This window comes from Rhinoderma darwinii, chromosome 5 (assembly GCF_050947455.1).
Source record: "Rhinoderma darwinii isolate aRhiDar2 chromosome 5, aRhiDar2.hap1, whole genome shotgun sequence".
Lineage (NCBI taxonomy): Eukaryota > Metazoa > Chordata > Amphibia > Anura > Rhinodermatidae > Rhinoderma > Rhinoderma darwinii.
The window spans coordinates 316,693,321-316,713,726 of record NC_134691.1 but is presented as its reverse complement, the minus strand read 5'-3'; the positions used below and the strand labels follow the sequence as shown (position 1 = coordinate 316,713,726).

Below are 20,406 nucleotides of genomic sequence, written 5' to 3'. Positions count from 1 at the left end.
TTAGATTTTTTTACCATGAGTATAGAAGTCAGATTTGCAAGGAAAAATTATTGCCATGGACCAATGCCATATATACAGTTGTGCTTGCAGCATATATGCTCTGTTATATCTGTACAGAAGGCATAGTAAGGATCTGTTCAGCTGCATATTTGTAGAATGTAATGAACCTGTATAAGTATATATATATATATATATATATATATATATATATATATATATATATATATATATATATATATATATATGCTTGTATTAGCTATTTTGCTATAATCAATCTATAGTTACTTTACTCTTTTGTGGATCTCAAAATATGAGCCAGCAACCAATGACAGGTTTATAAGATCCAGGTTTGGAACACGCGGTGAAGCAGTCAACACATTTTGACACAAGGACATGTTACACTTCCAGAGTTTTATGACCTTTACTGATGATGTCAGAATAATTTCTACACATTTAGCATAGTCAACATTTCAGACCAACCAAATCTATTATAAAGTGGCATTTGCCTATACCCATGACAGGCAGCCATTTATTGCAGTGGGTAGAATGAACATCCCTATAATTAATATTATTGCTGAAGTGATATCAGTAGTTTTCATAAATTAATTAGTTGTGTTCTCAAAATCTTGGTTTCAGACCACAAAATGGGCGCATGCGCATAACTCAAGTGTAATCTAGCTAGTGATTTGCTTGTGAAGTTGAGCAAAAATGCTAAAAGTATTCTTCGTCCATTAAAGGTTAGCCATATCTTGCTTTCTCATTCGCTAGAGCAAGTCGACGTATGTTGGCTATACACCCGGCAGCAGCCTCTTGGAGAACATCATCAGCAGAGCCAACCATGTCTATGAGAAACTAAAAAAAGAAAAAGAATGCAAACCATTAATATAACAGATATTATGTACAATACAGAAGGCTCTACGGTGCTGAGCTACCTACAGCTAAACTTGTTAGGTTTTTTTCCATAACATCTTCTATACATGGATGTTTGATTATTCGTTATGTTATGCAAATGAAAGCCATCTGCGATCATACAACTGCGTCTGATGCAAATAAATTGAAAATAACGTTCAGATTTGGTGCCCCAAAGGCTTACCATACATATGAGATAAAAGTAATCCGAACCCGCTGATTGCAGTGGGATTGGCCAACAATCTTATGTATATGGGTGCCTCCCAACTTTCCCCCAATGGCAGAGGTCAGTGGAAAGAAGGATTGGGCATGTTGGATTGCAAGCCGAACATGCATGTTTATGGTGGAATCGGGAGGAAGAGCTCTCAGCTGAAAAAGCTTTCAGACAACACCTTTCTCATGTGTATGGCTTAGGGTATGTTCACACGGCCTATTTACGGACGTAATTCGGGCGTTTTTGCCCCGAATTACGTCTGAAAATAGCGCCTCAATAGCGCTGACAAACATCTGCCCATTGAAAGCAATGGGCAGACGTTTGTCTGTTCACACGAGGCGTATATTTACGCGCCGCTGTCAAATGACGGCGCGTAAATAGACGCCCGCGTAGAAGAAGTGACCTGTCACTTCTTTGGCCGTAATTGGAGCCGCTATTCATTGACTCCAATGAATAGCAGCGCTAATTACGGCCGTAATTGACGCGGCGTTCAAGCGCCTGCACATGCCGGTACGGCTGAAATTACGGGGATGTTTTCAGGCTGAAACATCCCCGTAATTTCAGCCGTTACGGACCCCCGCCGTGTGAACATACCCTTACTGTTGACATTACTTGTAGTCATTCAACTTTATGACAGTTTAAGCCATCACTACATATAGTTGCTCTTTCGCTAATACAAGCCCCTTAATGCACCATGATGTAATAGTACATTAAGGATAATTGATGCACCTTAACATACTAGTACATTAAGGTGAAAGCACGGACACTACCACTTCAACCATGCGACCACCGGAAGGGAGAATGACTGTAATACACGCCACCACTCCAGCTGCAACTGTTGAGATTGGAGAAAACTCAGATCCTGGTAGTGTAATGTGGTGCTTTAATTACTCACTGCCCACGACTGAGACACAGCTCTGCTCACCATCTGCACTATCTAATGCCCAGCATGTGAAACACGATCCCTACAGAGACAGGAAGGAAGAGGGGAGCAGTGTAGATAAGAGACGTGATGTCGGTACTTCACGAAGGGTGAAAGGGAAGATAACCACATGTTCAAAGTACAACAGGTCACACAAGCACTAGCACTGCGCAATGTATACCAGTACTAGCACTGCACCATGTATACTAGTATTAGCACTGGGCAATGTATACCAGTACTAGCACTGCACAATGTATACCAGTATTAGCACTGTACAATGTATACTAGTATTAGCACTGCAGGATTCGGGAGATATATCAAAACTAGAGCAAAGGAAGGAAAAGTGGAGGGGATCTCATAAGCAACCAATCAGATAGCATATTTTATTTCCATGGGACCTCTAAAAAAATGAGAGATAGATTCTGATTGGCTACTATAGGAAACTGCTAAACCTTTCTTTGCACCCGGTTTGATAAATCTCCCCACTGTATTGTAATAAATAATGTACATTCAGTTACTGTTATGGTTGCTGTCTATTAAACTTTATTTACTACAGCCAGGTCAACCCCTTTAATATTTGAAAGGGCTATGAAAAAAGAGAATAATTACTGTATGTATTTGGCCACAGAGTATATTGCGCTGCTACGTCTTCCCCATAGGCAATACTACAATAGTTCCTTTATGAATAGAAGCCAGTCATAAGTACATCTTAATGGTCTGTTTTAGCTCACCGGCTATGTTATCATGTAAATATGCACTATGCACGCTTTCCTACCACAAAATTACTGAGCACAGAGATTGTAAAAATGCAACTAAAACGTAACTCAAAGCCAAAGTGGTCTAATGAGATTAAGTATATGTGGGCAAAATTACTACTTACATACTTCATCCATCTCAGTATATGAAATTCATCTTCTTACATTTAGAAACTAAGCAATGATTGCTCCTGGCTTGCATGAACTCTAAAAAAAATAATCTGTAGTCTGCCATATAATAACAATATCAATGCACTACTAGAGTGTCTGCATAAAGCCTATCCATTATCATGTAGTTGTATCAATATACTCTATACACTAGATAGATGATAGATAGATAGATGATAGATAGATAGATAGATAGATAGATAGATAGATAGATAGATAGATAGATAGATAGATAGATAGATAGATAGATAGATAGATAGATAGATAGATAGATAGATAGATAGATAGATAGATAGATAGATAGATAGATAGATCTCATTTATCTGTTATACTATTAAACCTATCCAAGTAAAACATATAAGCAATTCCGTAATGTATATCTTTTATTGTAACTTATTTATATGTGTAATTAATATTTATAAGATGAGAGGAATTCAGATACCCAGTTGCTTCCATGCGGCCCAATAGCAGCTGTTGTAAAGCAGTCTGTATTTACTCTTATAAGAGCGGCTCCTAGATTCTTCCGACAAACGTGCAAGGCAACAAAATGTTCTCATACAACTCCAGAGATGTACCCATATAACTCCAGAGATGTTCCATATAACTCCAGAGATATACCCATGTAGCTCCAGAGATGTACCCATACAACTCCAGTGATGTACCCATACAGCTCCAGAGATGTATCCATATACCTCCAGAGATGTACCCATATAACCTCAGAGATGTTCCCATATAACTCCAGAGATGTACCCATATAGCTCCAGAGATGTACCCATACAACTCCAGAGATGTACCCATATAGCTCCAGAGATGTACCCATATAGCTCCAGAGATGTACCCATATAGCTCCCGAGATGTACCCATATAGCTCCAGAGATGTACCCATATAGCTCCAGAGATGTACCCATATATCTCCCGAGATTTACCCCTATAGCTCCAGAGATGTATCTATATACCTCCAGAGATGTTCCCATATAGATCCAGAAATGTACCCATATAGCTCCAGAGATGTACCGCTATAGCTCCAGAGATGTTCCCATATAGCTCCAGGGATGTACCCACATACTGTAGCTCCAGAGATGTTCCCACATGGCTCCAGAGATGTTCCCATATAGCTCTGGAAATGTACTCATCTAGCTCCAGAAGTGCACCATATAGCTCCAGAGATGTATCCATATACCTCCAGAGATGTACCCATCTAGCTCCGGAGATGTTCCCATATAGCTCCGGAGATGTTCCCATATAGCTCCAGAAATGTACCTATAGCTTGAGATTTACTCATATAGCTCCAGAGATGTTCCCATATAGCTCCAGAGATGTACCCTCATACTGTAGCTTCAGAGATGTTCCCACATAGCTCTAGAAATGTACCCATATAGCTCCAGAGCTGTTCCCATATAGTTCCAGGGATGTTCCCATATAGCTCCAGAGATGTTCCCATATAGCTCCAGAAATGCACCCATATAGCTCCAGAGATGTACCCATATAGCTCTAGAGATGTTCCCATATAGTTCCAGAGATGTACCCACATACTGTAGCTCCAGAGATGTTCCCATATAGCTACAGAGATGTATCCATACAGCTAAAGAGATATTCCCATACACTGCTAGAGCTGCTACTATACAGTGCCATGGTTGCCCCAATATAGCCCCAGAGTTGCTCCTTACAGTGCAAGAGATGCTGCCATTCAGCTATCAGAAATGTACACATATAATTCAAGAAATGTATCCATATAACGATATAGATGTTTCAATACAGTGCTAGAGATTCTACTATACAGTAGCATAGTTGTCCCAATATAGTGCCACAGTTGCCCCCTTACAGTGTCAAGAGATGCTCCCTTACAATGCCAGAATTGCCCAAATGCCCCCTTACAGTGCCAGAGATGACCCCGTACATGGGACATAGCTGCCCTAATACAGTGCCAGACATGCTTCCTCCGATGCTGCTGCAGAATCATCTGTAGCCTCTGGTGCCGATGTGTCCTCGCTCGTCTGACACGATGCAGGACCTGTGAGTGACGTCACAGCGTGATCTGGCAGAAGCTGGGCGTTCTGAAGAGAAGTGGATGATACTTCTCGTCAGAACGCCCAGCTAGTAAAAGTAGTAAAAACGCCCCGATGTACGCACATAATACACGCCCAGTTGGACTTTTACTTTTAAACACACCCACTTGGACTTTTGCAAGCCTCATTTGCATAACTGCAAAAATGGTCATAACTTGGCCAAAAATGCTCGTTTTTTAAAAATAAAAACGTTACTGTAATCTACATTGCAACGCCTACCTGCTGCAATAGCAGATAGGGGTTGCAAAATCTGGTGACAGAGCCTCTTTAAGTCCTGCACATGCCTCTCAGCATATGATGCGTGGTGCTCCCATCTTCAGGTCAGATACAGTAACTGACGTCAGGAACATTAAGGGGTTGTCCATTTTTTATTCTTTCTATTAATTTATTTATAGAATAGGAAATCATACATATTTCTAATATGCATGCATATAAAATTCTGCTCACATACCTTTCTCATATCACTGCGGTTGCCTCTATCTAAAAAAAATAAAATGGTATAGCCCACAGATTTGTCCATAGAAAAGCATCCATAGGATAACTGAATGGACTAAAGATGGCGGCAGTCATGTGACCCAAATCATGTGACCTCTGGCATTCAGGTAACACTGTTCAGGTATACAACAGGTAAATAGTAGATTGAGGAACAGAAGTTATGAAGTATTTTGTGTCTGTCAAGAGCAGGTCTTACATTCTTCTCCGTCTCCGGTCTTGTTTGTTTTTTTAACTTTATTAACAACAAGACAACGTCCCTTAGAAACAGGCAGCCATTTTATAAATCACCTAGAGACAGTAAATACAGGCACAATGATGTAGTTGTTCATCATTATCCCACCATTAGTCCTATTCACTTGGCACATACATGTGTCCTCTATGTTGCCCCAACACATTGTGCGTGTGGTCACATGACTGACGCCATGTTTAGTCATATTCAGTTAGCCGGCGGATACATTACATAGGACTAATCTGTGGGCTGTACCATTCTACCGTGACAGGGGCCACATGCACTATAAGAAAAGTATGTGCAAAGAATTTCTAATACATGTATATTAGAAAACTGTATCATTTCCTATTCTACAAATAAGTAAAAAAACTACAAACTTGACAACCCCTTTAGGTGGTACCAGGAGTAACAGGAATTATGGCGAAATTCCCTACTATACTGCCAAAATCAGTACTGTTGGAGGGGATGATAATCCGTGCCGTACTTCTAACCAATTGTGGCATGGGTACTAGTTTTTTAACAAAGAATATAATAGGAAACTAGAACACTCCATGTACTCTGACATTTCTGACACATTTCTATGAAAATGAACCACTTTAATAGACGGAGATTCCAGCAGCTTTGCTTAGAAAGTGTTTTATGGTTCTCCCTGCCCCTAGATGGCGTCGGTGGAAATCAGACAACAAAACGAGGACTACACATAATGGTAGGACTGTGTAGACGATGGGGATATAAAATCCTGGGACTGGTTTATACTTGGTAATCGGACAGCTGCTTTTCATCTTCCAGTGAACTTCATGGCATAGAATAGTAGAAAGTTGTTAGTCTTCTTACATCTATTTGATTAGATCCCAGGTGGCACTCAGCACAGTAGGCAATCATAAAGTCAAGCCAGGAGATAAAAAAGTAATCCAGATCATTCTCTATTGAGGGAATTTAATGGAATGTTCTGAAACTGTCCAGAAAGGTAATATTTGGCCTGTGTCTGACAATGACAGGTCTGTTGAACAGCGCAGTAAACATTCTTTCATGTTAAGTGCTCCACTGAAATCCATCCCCTCCGATAAAATATAGCAGATCTTCTACTCATACTGACAATGTGGCTGATAACCGCAAGGAAATCTGTTATCACTCATCCCAGCTGCATAGTTTCCTTATGGCTAAAAACGCAGCTCGGGATCCGGAATTGCTGACTATAGGCATAAATTGAAGGCAGACGCTGACATCCTGTTACCTGTGATGTGTAAGATTATATTCTAGTCTATATTCACGGTGAAGGTGCTAAAGATCCATTATTTCCATACAAAGTCTTAGGGTATGTTCACACGCAGTTTTCAGCCGTATTTCAGGGCATAAACGCCTCAAAATACGTCTTGAAAAACGGTAGCTAAACGCTTACAAACATCTGCCTATTGAATTCAATGGGAAAAACGGCGTTTAGTTCAGACGGGGTGTTTTTTTTACACCGCTGATTTAAAAAAACAATGCGCAAAAATGAGCATGTCACTTCTTTTTACTTTTCATTGTGTCAATGGAAAAACAGCTCCAAAAACGTCTCAGAAAAAGTTTTGCACCATTTTGGGGTACATAGAATTTATTGATTCACTTTTATTAACTTTTTTTTGGAGGGAATACAAAAAAAACCCAGCAATTTCACCACACTTTTTTGTGTCCTAAATTTACGTCGTTTACCGTGTGGTATAAATAACACAATAACTTTGTTCAGTGAGTTTTTGCGATTGCAACGATACCAAATATGTATAGTTTTTGTATGTTTTACTACTTTTACAAAGTGAAAACACTTTTTTTTCAAAAAATTTTTTTTTTGTGTCCCCATATTTGAAGAGCCGTAACGTTTTTATTTTTTCGCTGATGCAATTGTAGGAGGGCTTTTTTTTTGCGGGACGACTTGTAGTTTTTATCGGTACCATTTTGGAGTAGATGCAACTTATCACATTTTTTTTTAGGCTGGATTCAAAGAAAAAAACCAGCATTTTTTATTTTATTTCTTACGACATTCACTATGTGGGTTAAATGATGTAATACATTTATAGTTGGGGTCGTTACGGATGCGGCGATACCAAATATGTGTAATGTTCCCTCTCCCACCCCAACGGCACCCTGCTATGAGATCGCAGGGTACCAGTGTCTTCTATGGCAGCCGGGGGCCTAATAAAGGCCCCCAGGTCTCCCTGTAGCGGATGTCTGCTAGGCCATGCCTCTGGCATGACCTAGCAGATGCCTGTCCGTTGTAAACGGACAGGCAGTAATACACTGCAATACAGAAGTATTGCAGTGTATTATAAAAGCGATCGGAACGATCGCATAGTGAAGTCCCCTAGAGTGAAAAAAAAATGAAAAACCCACTTTTTCCCCTTACAAAATGATTTATTATGAAAAAAAAGTTATACCTATTTGGTATCGCCACGTCCGTAACGACCCCAACTATAAAGCTATTATGTTATTTAACCCGCTTGGTGAACGCTGTAAAAAAAATAAATAAAACAATGCCAGAATTGCTGTTTTTTGTCCATCCTGCCTTCAAAAAAATGTGCATGCACTCCAAAACGGTACCGCTAGAAAATACTAGTTGTCCTGCAGAAAAAAAAGCCCTCATACAGCTGCATCGGTGGAAAAATAAAAAAGTTATGGCTCTTCAAATAAGGAGACACAAAAACACATAATTTTGAAAAAACTGTGTTTTTACTTTGTAAAAGTAGTAAAACATAAGAAAACTATATAAATTTGGTATCGTCACATAAAGTTATTATGTCATTTCTACCACACGTAAATGGCATAAATTAAAGACGCAAAAAAAGAGTGGCGAAATTGCTGCGTATTTTTCTATTACGCCCCAAAAAAAGTTCATAAAAGTTAATCAATAAATTATATTTACCCCAAAACGGTGCTATTAAAAAAATACAACTTGTCCCGCAAAAAACAGACCTTATACAGCTATGTCGACGCAAAAATAAAATGTTAACGCTCTTGGAATGCAACAATGGAAAAACATAAAAAATAGCTTGGTCATCAAGGTTTAAAATGGGCTGGTCACTAAGGGGTTAAGGAAGTTTCTATGGCATGACCATTAAAGTCATGAAAACTGGTGGAACTTTCAGAAATGGAAGTTGTTTTCATGAAATATGTGATTATGCAGACTGGACATGGTGTGGTTTTGGAGAACAGATTAAGGGCTTTTTCACTCTATTGGGTATATGTACCATTTTTTGGTGAAAAATGAGTTTGTCAACTTGACTTTCCCCTTCCAATTGTTACTGACTCATGACTATGGTTCTGTCTCATTCTCTAGTTTGCTACATTCTGACCGTTAATCTGTTGACGACACCTGGCTACGTTTCATGATTTCGCTTGAAATTCTCTGCTATAGCTCACCCGCTGCCAAATGGTGACCATTCTGGGAGCCGCAACCTGGGAATCCAACCGGGAAGGACCAATACTTCCTTGCGGGGGTTAAGGGTGAAGATCGAGGAGATACCGTAGATTCCGTACCCTAGTCTAGTGAGCGCCAAAGCCATTTTACTGACTTTGGTGGGACATGTATCACCCACAATGTTTTATCACTCCCATACACTTCAATAATTAATTATGAAAACATATAAAGGGTGACCAGAAAGACTTGAATTTAGGGCAATTCCTTGTAGTAGGAGTGTAGAATATAAAAAGAGCATTTAAAGCAGTTGTCTGGTTTATAAAATGCATTTTCCAAAGCCCTATAAGAGAATTCTGTGTTAAAAGGGGTTTCTTCTCATTTAGGGAATTTTACCTAATAGCGAAAGCTGATAAGAGCGGTTCTCTATCTGAGGAAAACCTGGGACATTCTTGCATTATGAAGTCAACTGTGTAATTCTTCATTACTCCTGTGGTGGCGCTGTAGATAAATTGAACGCTTGATGTCCACACTTTACAGCTTATTGCTTGGGTACCAAAAGCAGGACACCCTGCTCATCATGAACCCATCTGACAAAAAGGAACCCCCTTTGAGCTACAATGGGTCTGATTTTCCTTATATGCACTCTTGTAAGTAAATAATCTACCCCAATGACTGACAATAAAAAAGTAGCAGGAACAAAAGAGGAACTAAACCTTTTATTCACAAAATCTATTCATGGTGATGGAGACAAGAACACAATGTGCAAAGAAAAAGGGTGGAACCACCTCTGAGGACGAAGATTACACTACAGTCCACTTCCAAGTTCCACAAGATTTCTATTTCACAGATAAGTACAGGCAGAATTACAAGTGTCTGACCTCTAACCAAGAAATCCCGTCTGCAATATACATGAAATCTGTATATATTCCTCATATGTAGTAATTTACATGTCATATACATATAAAAAGGAATATTTTCAATAAAGGCAGCATTAGAGTCTCCCTGTCAAAATCCACTTCTGGCTCCTGTATTTAGCCAGATATTGAGATACTGCAATGCTAAAGGCTATGATAATGTTTTTATTAACATTAGAAAAACTAAAAATCAGCTGGCTCCGAGCCGGAGAGTGAGGTCACCCAGAGTATGATAATTTAAACCAACCAAAAAGAAAAAGTATGTAAAATCGGAGGTTTACCATGATTTTATGGTATACAAGAGCAAGTCTTAAGTAGCGCTTTATCTTTTACTTTATAGCTGTCAAATTAAATGTACATTTGTTATTTAGCAGAGTCCGGGACATGTACTGTACACAAAGCTGAACAATCGCAAGACGTTGCTACGAGTATTTCTGTGGTTTATGGCAAGAGCCAAGTCGGAAGGAAAAGACATTCTCTGAATTTTCTTGAAGCAAGATAAATACAGAAGAGAAATACAGATGAAAGATGAAGTTGCTAACGGAGGACAGTGCCAGATTCCTCTTTTTCTGGCTCGCTGCGGAACTGGCAGACGTAGTCAGTAGCAATCTTTTCCATTAAATTGAGCTGCATATATTTAAGTTTGTTTGTTTATACATTTTATTTTACCCATTCTCAATTTTATTTTAAAAACATTTTTTTATTTTCAAAATGATCCATTGAAATAAATAATGTCTGGTAGTGTAATCTGGTATTGTGCATGTATGTGCCCGTATAGAGGTTACGAGGGGGCAGTCAATTTACAGGCTAAGGTACAAGCTCCTGCTTATAAGTCTGAAAACATCCTTGACATTTGCCAAGGGAAGCTCTAATGCCAACTGCTCAGTAGGGCATCCAAACGATACGAAATTCAATGTCTTTCTACAAGCACGCAGCTAGGCAAAGATAAGCCAGTCTTCCTTGCCGGATATTTCCCCCCAGATTGGATCAGAAAGACTATAATGCCGCACTTGTATGTGCCAAAAGTCAAGTCTTACTCTACTTTTTCGAAAAATTAACTCTAGTCACAAGGATTCCAAACCTCCCCCAAAAGAAGAAAATGAAGATTTGGAAACACATTTCCCACTTGGTAGCTTTATATAATAAGCTGTTTCCACATGAAGGGACCCTCAATCTAAACAGGATTATGACAATAATGTGCTTAGAAGAATCGGTTTGCCATTTCCGGCAGCTTTCCAGAGAATCTTAGCACCTGACGTCCGGTTAAACACAGTTTAAATTACGCTTAAGGGTTTTCATCATGCAGCAGCACCTTTCCTAAAATAAATAAAGTTTACAAAATGTGATGGAGTTTAATGTGTTCGCCTGTCTTTGTGAACTTGTTTTCGGTGTGATATGATTGATGCAGGTGTAGACTCCGGTGCAGCAAAAGTTGTATTAACATGTTTTTCTGGGGATGATGGATTAACCAGTGAGCTTGGTTTTGGCGGGTAAAAGACTAACTAATTAATATCAAGTGACAGGCGTCAACTTAATTTATGCTGCCTTTGCCACCGTACTGCATGGACGTCATCAGTTCTAGCAATAATACAAAAATACATTTCAGCTACTTTATAATTAGGTATAATGACTCCGTTTCTGGAAGACAAGACAAAAATTCCTTCTTATTCCTGGTTAGGTGGACGGTTTTCCTGCTGCTTCTTCAGCATCTGTTAAATGGTCTATTCTACATCAGTGCCCTTACTACTGAATAGATCTTTTATGTTATGTAATGAAGCTGTCCTTCTTCCATTAGAATTCACTTCCAATAAAAACAAATATTAACGTTAAAAGGAACAGGAAAATAATATGTGCACGACAAGGAAATAAGGAAGCACTGAATTCGATGTATGAAGGCGTCTTTGATGAGAAGAATATAGGGGTTGTAGATAGAGACTCATTTATTAAAGCATCATAAGCAGGATCCATGACAGGTATATGAAGACATCTTTAAGAGGAACATTCATTTTAGATTTTGTTTTTGTATTGGAATTTAGGTTGGGTTAAAAGTGGATCTGTCATTGGACTATGCTGCCCTATGTCTAATGAGAGATGCCCTTTAAGATATCACTAAACATATCCTTATGAGATTTTTGGGATCAGGGTGAAGTTTACATCACTTGTCCCCGTTGCCAAGACCTGACATATGATTATCATACATCATTTTCTCTGTACATAGGGCCCTGAGCACTCTATAAGAGCCAAAAAAATACTCATCTAAAAGTAAGCAATTCGTCTTGCGCATTCATTGATCCATCGTGAACTGGCCACACCTGGAACAGTAGCAGCAGGATTGGCTTCTCAAATTGCCCCTCCATTATGTCCCCACCTTAATTCAATAAAACTTACCTCATGATCAGAAGAAAGGGTGGACTGGAAGGTTTAACCACTGGGATCCCTATGATTCCTAGAACAAAGGGGCCAAGGTTTTTGTGGGAATTGTCTCTGCTGAGCGCTGCTCTTGACCAGACAGAACACTGAAGTAAATGAGGGTGCTTTATAGTACCTGCCGCATTGGGAGAAACCTTGTGCATGGAAAAAAATCCAAACTGGCGTTTTACTAATGCTACTAGTCCTACGGATCTCAGAAAATGACAAATCCCTGTGATAAACAAAAACTTTAAATCAGAAAAACCCTTTAAATGTTAATGTCTAGAAGTCATGGCTACTTGAGTTGTCCTCTTTTCTATAGTTCTTCAAAATTCTACTAAGTTTTTTTGGATAGATCCCAACATATCCTGATTGATTCATAATGTGTTTACAAGGGGGTTATGGTGTTTTTATTACGGCTGTGGACTAATATATTTTTTCCGTCAAAAACACCAGATACCTATAGGAACAGAAAAAAATGCTGATGTGAACAGAGCTTTACATCTCTTTCTGGGATTGCTGGTTGACCAAAGATATGGCCACCATGCTTCATCTTGTATTAAGAATAATGAATTGAATATTGATTCTATGTTAGAAATCTGTTGAGTATAACTTACTTTAACGACACCATTCTCGTGCATTGTTATGCAGTTGTTTGCGTCCTCTGAGAGCTGATAAAGAGCTTGAGCTGTAGCACGGTGAACTGCAGGGTCACTTGATTTCAGGTACCGTACCAGAGGAGCCACAGCGTATGCGTCTCCAAATGCCACTCTATTATTCCCCCACGTGCAGCAACGCGAGATGGCTTCGGCCAAGTGACGCCTCAATTTATCATCCGTCTAGAGAAAACAAAGAAGATAATGTCCTTTTTTTTTTTCTAAGCAAAGCTTGAAACTATACAAGTCAATTTTTTTAAATTTTCCTTTTAAAACTCATAATTTTCTTAAGAAGTCCCTTGGTGGGTAGGATAATGCTTAAAAAATATGGAGAGGTTTTCACGCTGTGGTAAAGAAGGTATTCATGTTATTGGCTTTCCATGACCAAGAAGTAAGAGGTTGTCAAGGCTTAGGTGCCATCAAAATCTTAGGAGTGAAATGCTATCTCAGGTTTTATTGCTGTTTTCAGCATGCTGTTTTTCCGCACAGGGAGGGAGACATCAACTTGCTAAAAATATTTTAGCAGCCAGGTGTCATGGGAGTGATAGGAGCGAGACACAGGGTTGGGAGCTTGTGGCCGCAGTCTTACAAGCAGATCCTTTTTCAATTATAGACTCACATAACTTAACTTTTCATATTATATAACAACCTACTAAAATATAATATAAACTTAAGATCTTTTAGGAATTCATTTATTTATAATGTGCCAAAAATGACAATGGTGTACCAAATAAGAAATGACTGGTGTATTAGAAACATTGAAATGGTTAATTGAATGGAAATGTGAGAAATATTTTCTATAGCAAGTTTTCAATAACTCATAGATCAGAACAGAATTGCCTAATCATTAGAAATTATAGTAACTAATATATTATGTACTATTATATTTTATCACTGTAACGCTACAGAAAATCAAACACTTGCCTACAAGGCATTCAATCATTTGGAAAATTGTGGTTTCTGATAGTCCATAAACCTAAGGTCTAATTTTACTGTTCCAAACCTTTTACAGATTCAATTGTATAGAACTAATAGGATATATGGACAAGAGTTGTCTTGATGAGGCAAACCCTTTAAAGGTGTTGTGCCACAAAGGACGTTTATTACCTATCCACCGGTGTCTGGGTGACCACCATTCCATTCAAAATACTCCTCATTGGGGTCATGCAGTGAGGAGAAATAGGGTCTGGGGACCACTGTTCTAGTGATCATGAGAGTCCTATAAGTGGGGCCCCCATTCATCAGACATTTCTCACCTATCCTGTGGACAGGTGATAAATGTCCATCATTTGGACAACCCCTTTAATACATGACTATTCATGCCTTTTAAGACATTATTTATCATTATTTAATAGTGGATATATCTCCACTAGGGTCTCACAAGCGTATTGAGGCTCCATACAACTTTTGATTTGAATGCTTCTAAACCAGAATATATCCGTAATACAGTGCCGTACAGAGCCTGGGAAAATATTGGTGTCAACCAATCCCATATTGACAGCCTAAGGATGTGTATTCCTAGGAAACCCCTCTAAGTTGTTCATGTGTAGCTTTGGCTTTATGATTGGGTTTGTTGTCTTGAAAAGAAATATCCTCCAAAGTGACAGTTCCCTTGCAGACTGCAGCAGATTTTTGTCCAGCATTCCCCATGCTCTACGGCATTATTTTCTCCCTCTACATTCACAAGCATTTGAGGGCCAGCAGTACTGAAGCATATCCCCAACACCATGACTCCCAGTGGAGATGGTGTATTTAATGGCAAAAGGTCACATTATCAGACCCCAAAAACTTTTTCCATTTAATTCATTACACTTTTTGCATAAAGCTGCAACTGGCAGGGTATTCAGGCAACACTATGCAAAAGTCTCTACCCTCTCAGCTTCAGAACCTTTCAAGTCCTTCAGAATTGTCATGTACCTTACTAGTGTCCTCCTAGCATAGTCATTCACTTTTTTGAATTGTGCCTAGTGATCCAGTGATGTAGGCAGTGGGTTTATCACTATATATCCAGATATTTCAGGAATTAGTGAAATCTGTGTTACAGTCCAAAATTATTTTTAGCAACTTAACAGTAAAGAACAATTCAAGGACTTGGATATAGAGATATTTTTTTATGTTATAATTTAAGAGTTATTGATGGATACGAGAAACGGTAAAAACATCAGCCTGTGACTGTATTGTTTTCCCTTTATCTGCTTAGAATAGGGGTGCACAACCAGCACCCCCAAAGGCACATGCGGCCGACGATGCCTTTCTGTGTGCCCCTCACCCATCTCTGGCACCCCCATTTTTGTGGACTCCTCTCTTTGGCACTCCTCCAAAAGTAACATACAAGGTGGAGAGGTGGCTGCACATGAATGTGGCTCTCTTCGTGGTCATTTGTGGAAGTAACTCCCAAAAACTACAGCGGAGATAGCTTTGCTTATGCATGACTACCTTGACTCAGAAGTCGAACCCCCACCTATCCGATATTTATGGGATATACTGTTGACATGTCTCAGATGGGAATACCCCTTTAAGTTGTATTGCAGCCATTAGGCGTGGTACAACCTGGACAATCAGGAACTATTCATTACAGATTTTCTAGATTACTGGAAGTTTTAGTAACATTTATAAAGGATGTCATCAGACCCCCCTTTCCTCCTGAAATTTACTAGATACTGCTGTTACATACAGTACCGGTGAGAAGCCGCTTCTAGTACGCCGCTTCTTATTGGCTGGCCTAAATAATGGCAGGAATCCGCCACCAGTGCACAAGAGGATCCGGGTGGTGGAACTGAGCTACTGGGCATGTGTGACCACCGGTACTGGACACATTAGGTGGATGTTCTGTTGCTTGCAAATTAGCAGGATTTTCAACGTACGTACCGTGTTTGCCAGTGCAGATAGCAAAGGGACTACTCCGTGATCTGTTATGACCGCCAAATTCTCCTCATCTTTGGCTATATTGGTAATGGCCGCACAGACACTCGCCAGCACTTCTTTGTGTTCAGATTTCAATAAGTTAACAATCAGTTCCAAGCCGCCAACAAATGAACGAACCATTTCACCAGCGTCCTAAAATAAGAAGAGTCATTGCATATGTTTTTCCAAGAATTTAACGAAAATTGTATTAATATAATGAGGAGTAGTGTAAGCAGGTATTCTATGCTTCTATGGTCCTAAGACCTAATCTATTCATCAGGGAAAGTATTTAAATAGAGATAAGTGACTTCTATAAGAAGAGTGTATGAACCACATTACATGTCCTAGTAGGAACATTCAAAAAGGGTTTCAATTGTACCTCGGCTTTTTCAACATACTTAAGTGGGAAGTGCAAAAGTAAAGGAACAAATCATGTACATTGTTGTAGTCAAGCTACAAAGATTAAAGAGGTTCACCGGGCACTAAAAAAATCATTGCCAACAACTGATTTCAAACTAGAAATTAACCCCGTTTACTTATATACTTGTGTAGTCCGTCTGGCGCCGTGTCCCTCATTCACAATTCTCTTCATTCACGCCGGAAGTTCTTCAGTTCAAGTCACAATGATGACGCACTGACACGGTTATGGTGTCACCTGACCGATTGCTCCAACGGGGTCGACGCGTAATCTTGTCACGTGACCACTAGGGCACTGGCTCTGTGACAGAAGTAAGCCCGTCACCTTCAACAGCAGCTTATCTTCCTTGAGGTCCAAGGGCATGTGCATTATATGTTGGCTAGCGGAAATGACTTATACTACGTCGCTAACTATCGAATGGGGGGCGAGCGGAATTACATGAAAGGAGGAGGAAAGCAGTACACGATGGGACTTGTAGTCTACTGAGCACACAGAAACTACAAGTTCCGCGTTAAGTGCAGGTATAGTTCTAGCCCCTGGGCCCAGAAGCATAAAGGGAATCTCTAAACAGACAGACCTCTTTAATAAACAGGATGTCTAAAAAGCTCATAGTATTGTGCTTCATTGGATACCAATGTATGCGTTGCGCAAAACCTCAAACTCATGTTCAGGCGCAGCTCAGGAGTGCACAGCGTGTACCAATTATGTCGCCTCCCAGCCTGATTGGCTAAGAGGAACCACATGGACCTGGGCGTGACTCCTTCCAGTGCATGTGTGGCATGACTGCGACTGCATGACCGCCATTATTAGAATATGCCACATGCTTTGCAATAATGCCCTGACCAATTATCTTAAGATGGGTTATTTAAGGTTATATAAAAGTTCTGAATTTTTTCCAGATATAGCGCCAGTCCTGTCCATGGGATGTTTATTGCAGTTCATCCCCATTCACTTAATTGGGGCTGAGCTGCAATACGAGACACAGCCCATAAAGAAGACTGGCACTATTTCTGGGGAAAAAAAACAACAACATTTTTTCTAATCCCAGACAACCCCTTTAAGCTCCACTACTACTTCTACTTTCTGTAATACTCTACTGGCATTTTCCCACAACAAGAGATCAACAAAATTAATTCTAAACAGCATTAATGTATGCGTAAACCATGTGCTTCTGGTAACATAAAAACTATATAAACAGAATAATGATATTCTCGAGAATAATAATGTGGTAATATCAAAGCATATTTAGAATTGTCTTGAAATACATGTCTTGTTTCACATTCCATTTCGACATAACAAAGGACGTTACAGTATTCTGGTTGGGAACACTCATTTATTACTATAAACTAGCTTGTTATATTTCTGAATGGCAATAATCTAAGACAGGTCTTCAAATGTCTAAAACAGATTAGACCGTTTACATTTTCCAAATTAGATTTTGTTTGTGATGGCTAATTTTGCCGCAGACTTGGTACTGAAATCTACTTAGGAACTTGTCCTAATTGGGTTATTATCGGCATATTTTTCTACTAAACTTGCATGCAGAATTCCTAAACATTGTTTTATTTAAAATATTATCATCACCATCTAAAATTACAGTTTTGGGTCTGGATCTGAAGAGTATTTCAAAATGAATCATGTTCTCTTGGGTGTTGTGTTTCAGAACGTTCATGTTTCTGAGTGATTTAAGGCTCCCGGTCAATGGTTTTTCTTTTCAACAACTGGCATATTCTGAAAATGCAACATTGTGTAATTGATCATGTGCCCAATGGGTCTTTCTATTTACAACTTCACACGGGACTGGGGATTGTACATTATTTAGTTAATGTGTCTTTTTTTTTTTCATTTTGTCACAGAATTTGTAAAGGCGTCTGCTGGGACACAAGGGGCAACCATATCACGCCCCGTCTGGCCGCTAATAGTTCAAATTTGTTTCAAAATGAGTTTTCCAGTTCTGCGATATCATATGGCTGCCCACAAAAGCTGATTTATTCATAAGAAATTGCGTTGTATATCTATTTCACTGTTTTCATGACCGGAATCTAATTTATGGAGTTTTTTTATGTCCTACAATTTGGTATCACCTCCATAGCTTCACAGGACTATACTTTATTATACTTTACAATGCACCTATAAGCTATGTACTTTATAAATGCAGCTTTCTAACCACCTTGCTTTCCTTCTGCAGATGTTTTTAGCTCACTCTTAAAGAGGTAGTCTGAATAAATAGCCCTCATTTTTTTGTGGTCTCGACCCAACGAGGAGGTCTGATCAATATATACTGTTGGCGTGAATCTATTAGGCCTTATTCACACAAGCATGTCCAATTTGCGTTCCGGAAAAAAACCGCCCCTTTTTCATGCATATGCATGTCCGCGTTGCGTCAGTGTGTCATACGTTTTTCTTGTCGGTTTTTCTAATCTGCAAGCATTTCCTGGTTTGACTTTTCTTCTTTTTTCCGCATTTCTTTAGTAACTGATCCGTGAAAAATAAACAGCACATGGATGCCATCGTGTACCGTCCGTTTTGTGTTTGCACCCATATACTTTAGTAGGCAATCCTGTTCTGGAAAAACATATCAGAATATGATATGCTGTGAGTTTCATACTTTCGTGACACGCTTTGTGGAAAAAAAAAGAAACGGATGTGTAAATAGCCCCATTGAATTGCATGGTTTAGTGTGCTGTCCGATGTTCAAACAGACAGCACATGGTCAAGAGATACGTTCATAAAGCCTTAGTCCCATCTGGACATGCACAAGACAGGGAGAGGATAGTAACAGCTGCTCTGCTGTTCCCTGGTGCTTGATCGGGACAAAAATGTCTCCTGCAGGTGGATTGACCCATTGGTAAGATGCCATAGTGCCTACTGAGAATACCCATCTGGACAACAGCAGAGACGATATGGTATTTTAGGGAAACACATAAGATTGCAAAATCCCTTTGTTTTTATTTATCAAAATTTTGCTCCAAATTATGTAAATGATCATAGAACTCGATAATCCATTCTGTAACTAGAAAAAACATAGACCAGGGCTGGACAAAGCCTGATCACCAGGTTGCAAGGGTCACTAGAAATTCGGTCCTGGAGACCAGGTTTTGCTCTTTACATTAGACAGCCAAGTGCTTCTGCTGCTGTCATTGACAGTACCCAACTCCATCTTGCTCGGAGACTGCTCCTGTAGAGTAGAGAGAGCACACAGCGGCTGTCGCATAATGCCAATGTTGCCGTAGACTATTAGTTGTGTTGATTGCCCCGTTGTGAAACGGTCATGAGATAGATAATAATATCATTGACCAGTGTAGAGTAAACTGGTAAGACAACATTTTTTTACATCTTACATAATTTTAATTCTCTGGCTGCTTTTTGAGGGCTCATTTTTCCTTATTAATCTTGAATTGTTCAAAAATGTCAAATACACATCTTATAAAAATAGAACCGGTTAAAAATAATTACAGCTGACATGCATAATTGCATCCTCTATGCCAAAATAATTTCAAATCCAAAACCAGACTGAAAAAATAATACCATAAAAATGTCCCTCCCATCAATCCAAGATATGCATGTTATAATACAAACCCATCATCAATTTTATCAAGCTTCCAATTTCCATCATTATTTAACACCACAAGTGAGGGTATGTTCACACGGGCTATTTTCAGTCGTTTTTCGGGACGTAAACGCCCTGAAAAATGGCTAAAAATGCAAAGGCTGAACGCCTCCAAACATCTGCCCATTGATTTCAATGGGACAAACGGCATTCCGTTCCCACGGGGCGTTTTTTACGCGGCCGTTTCTAAAAACGCCACATAAAAAGAAGTGCATGTGACTTCTTGAGCCGTTTTTGGTGCCGTTTTTCATTGACTTAATGAAAAAACAGCTCCAAAAACGGTCGTAAAAAAACATATATTTTAGAATATATTTAAGAATATTCAAGAAGACAACATCGGTGGAAA

The 20,406-nt window shown here is 39.3% G+C and overlaps 1 protein-coding gene across 1 annotated transcript in view; it reads right to left on the bottom strand.

Annotated features, from left to right (window-relative positions):
• Window positions 1-406: 406 nt before the first annotated feature.
• ODAD2 (outer dynein arm docking complex subunit 2) overlaps window positions 407-20,406 on the bottom strand; it is a 117,025-nt gene continuing 97,025 nt past the window's right edge. Inside the window, exons 18-20 of the mRNA XM_075827505.1 lie at window positions 15,997-16,185; window positions 13,090-13,311; window positions 407-852 (exon numbers count right to left, since the gene is read on the bottom strand). Of these exons, the coding sequence (XP_075683620.1) occupies window positions 739-852; window positions 13,090-13,311; window positions 15,997-16,185 (525 nt within the window). The 3' untranslated portion in view covers window positions 407-738. The remainder of the gene's footprint in view (window positions 853-13,089; window positions 13,312-15,996; window positions 16,186-20,406) is intronic.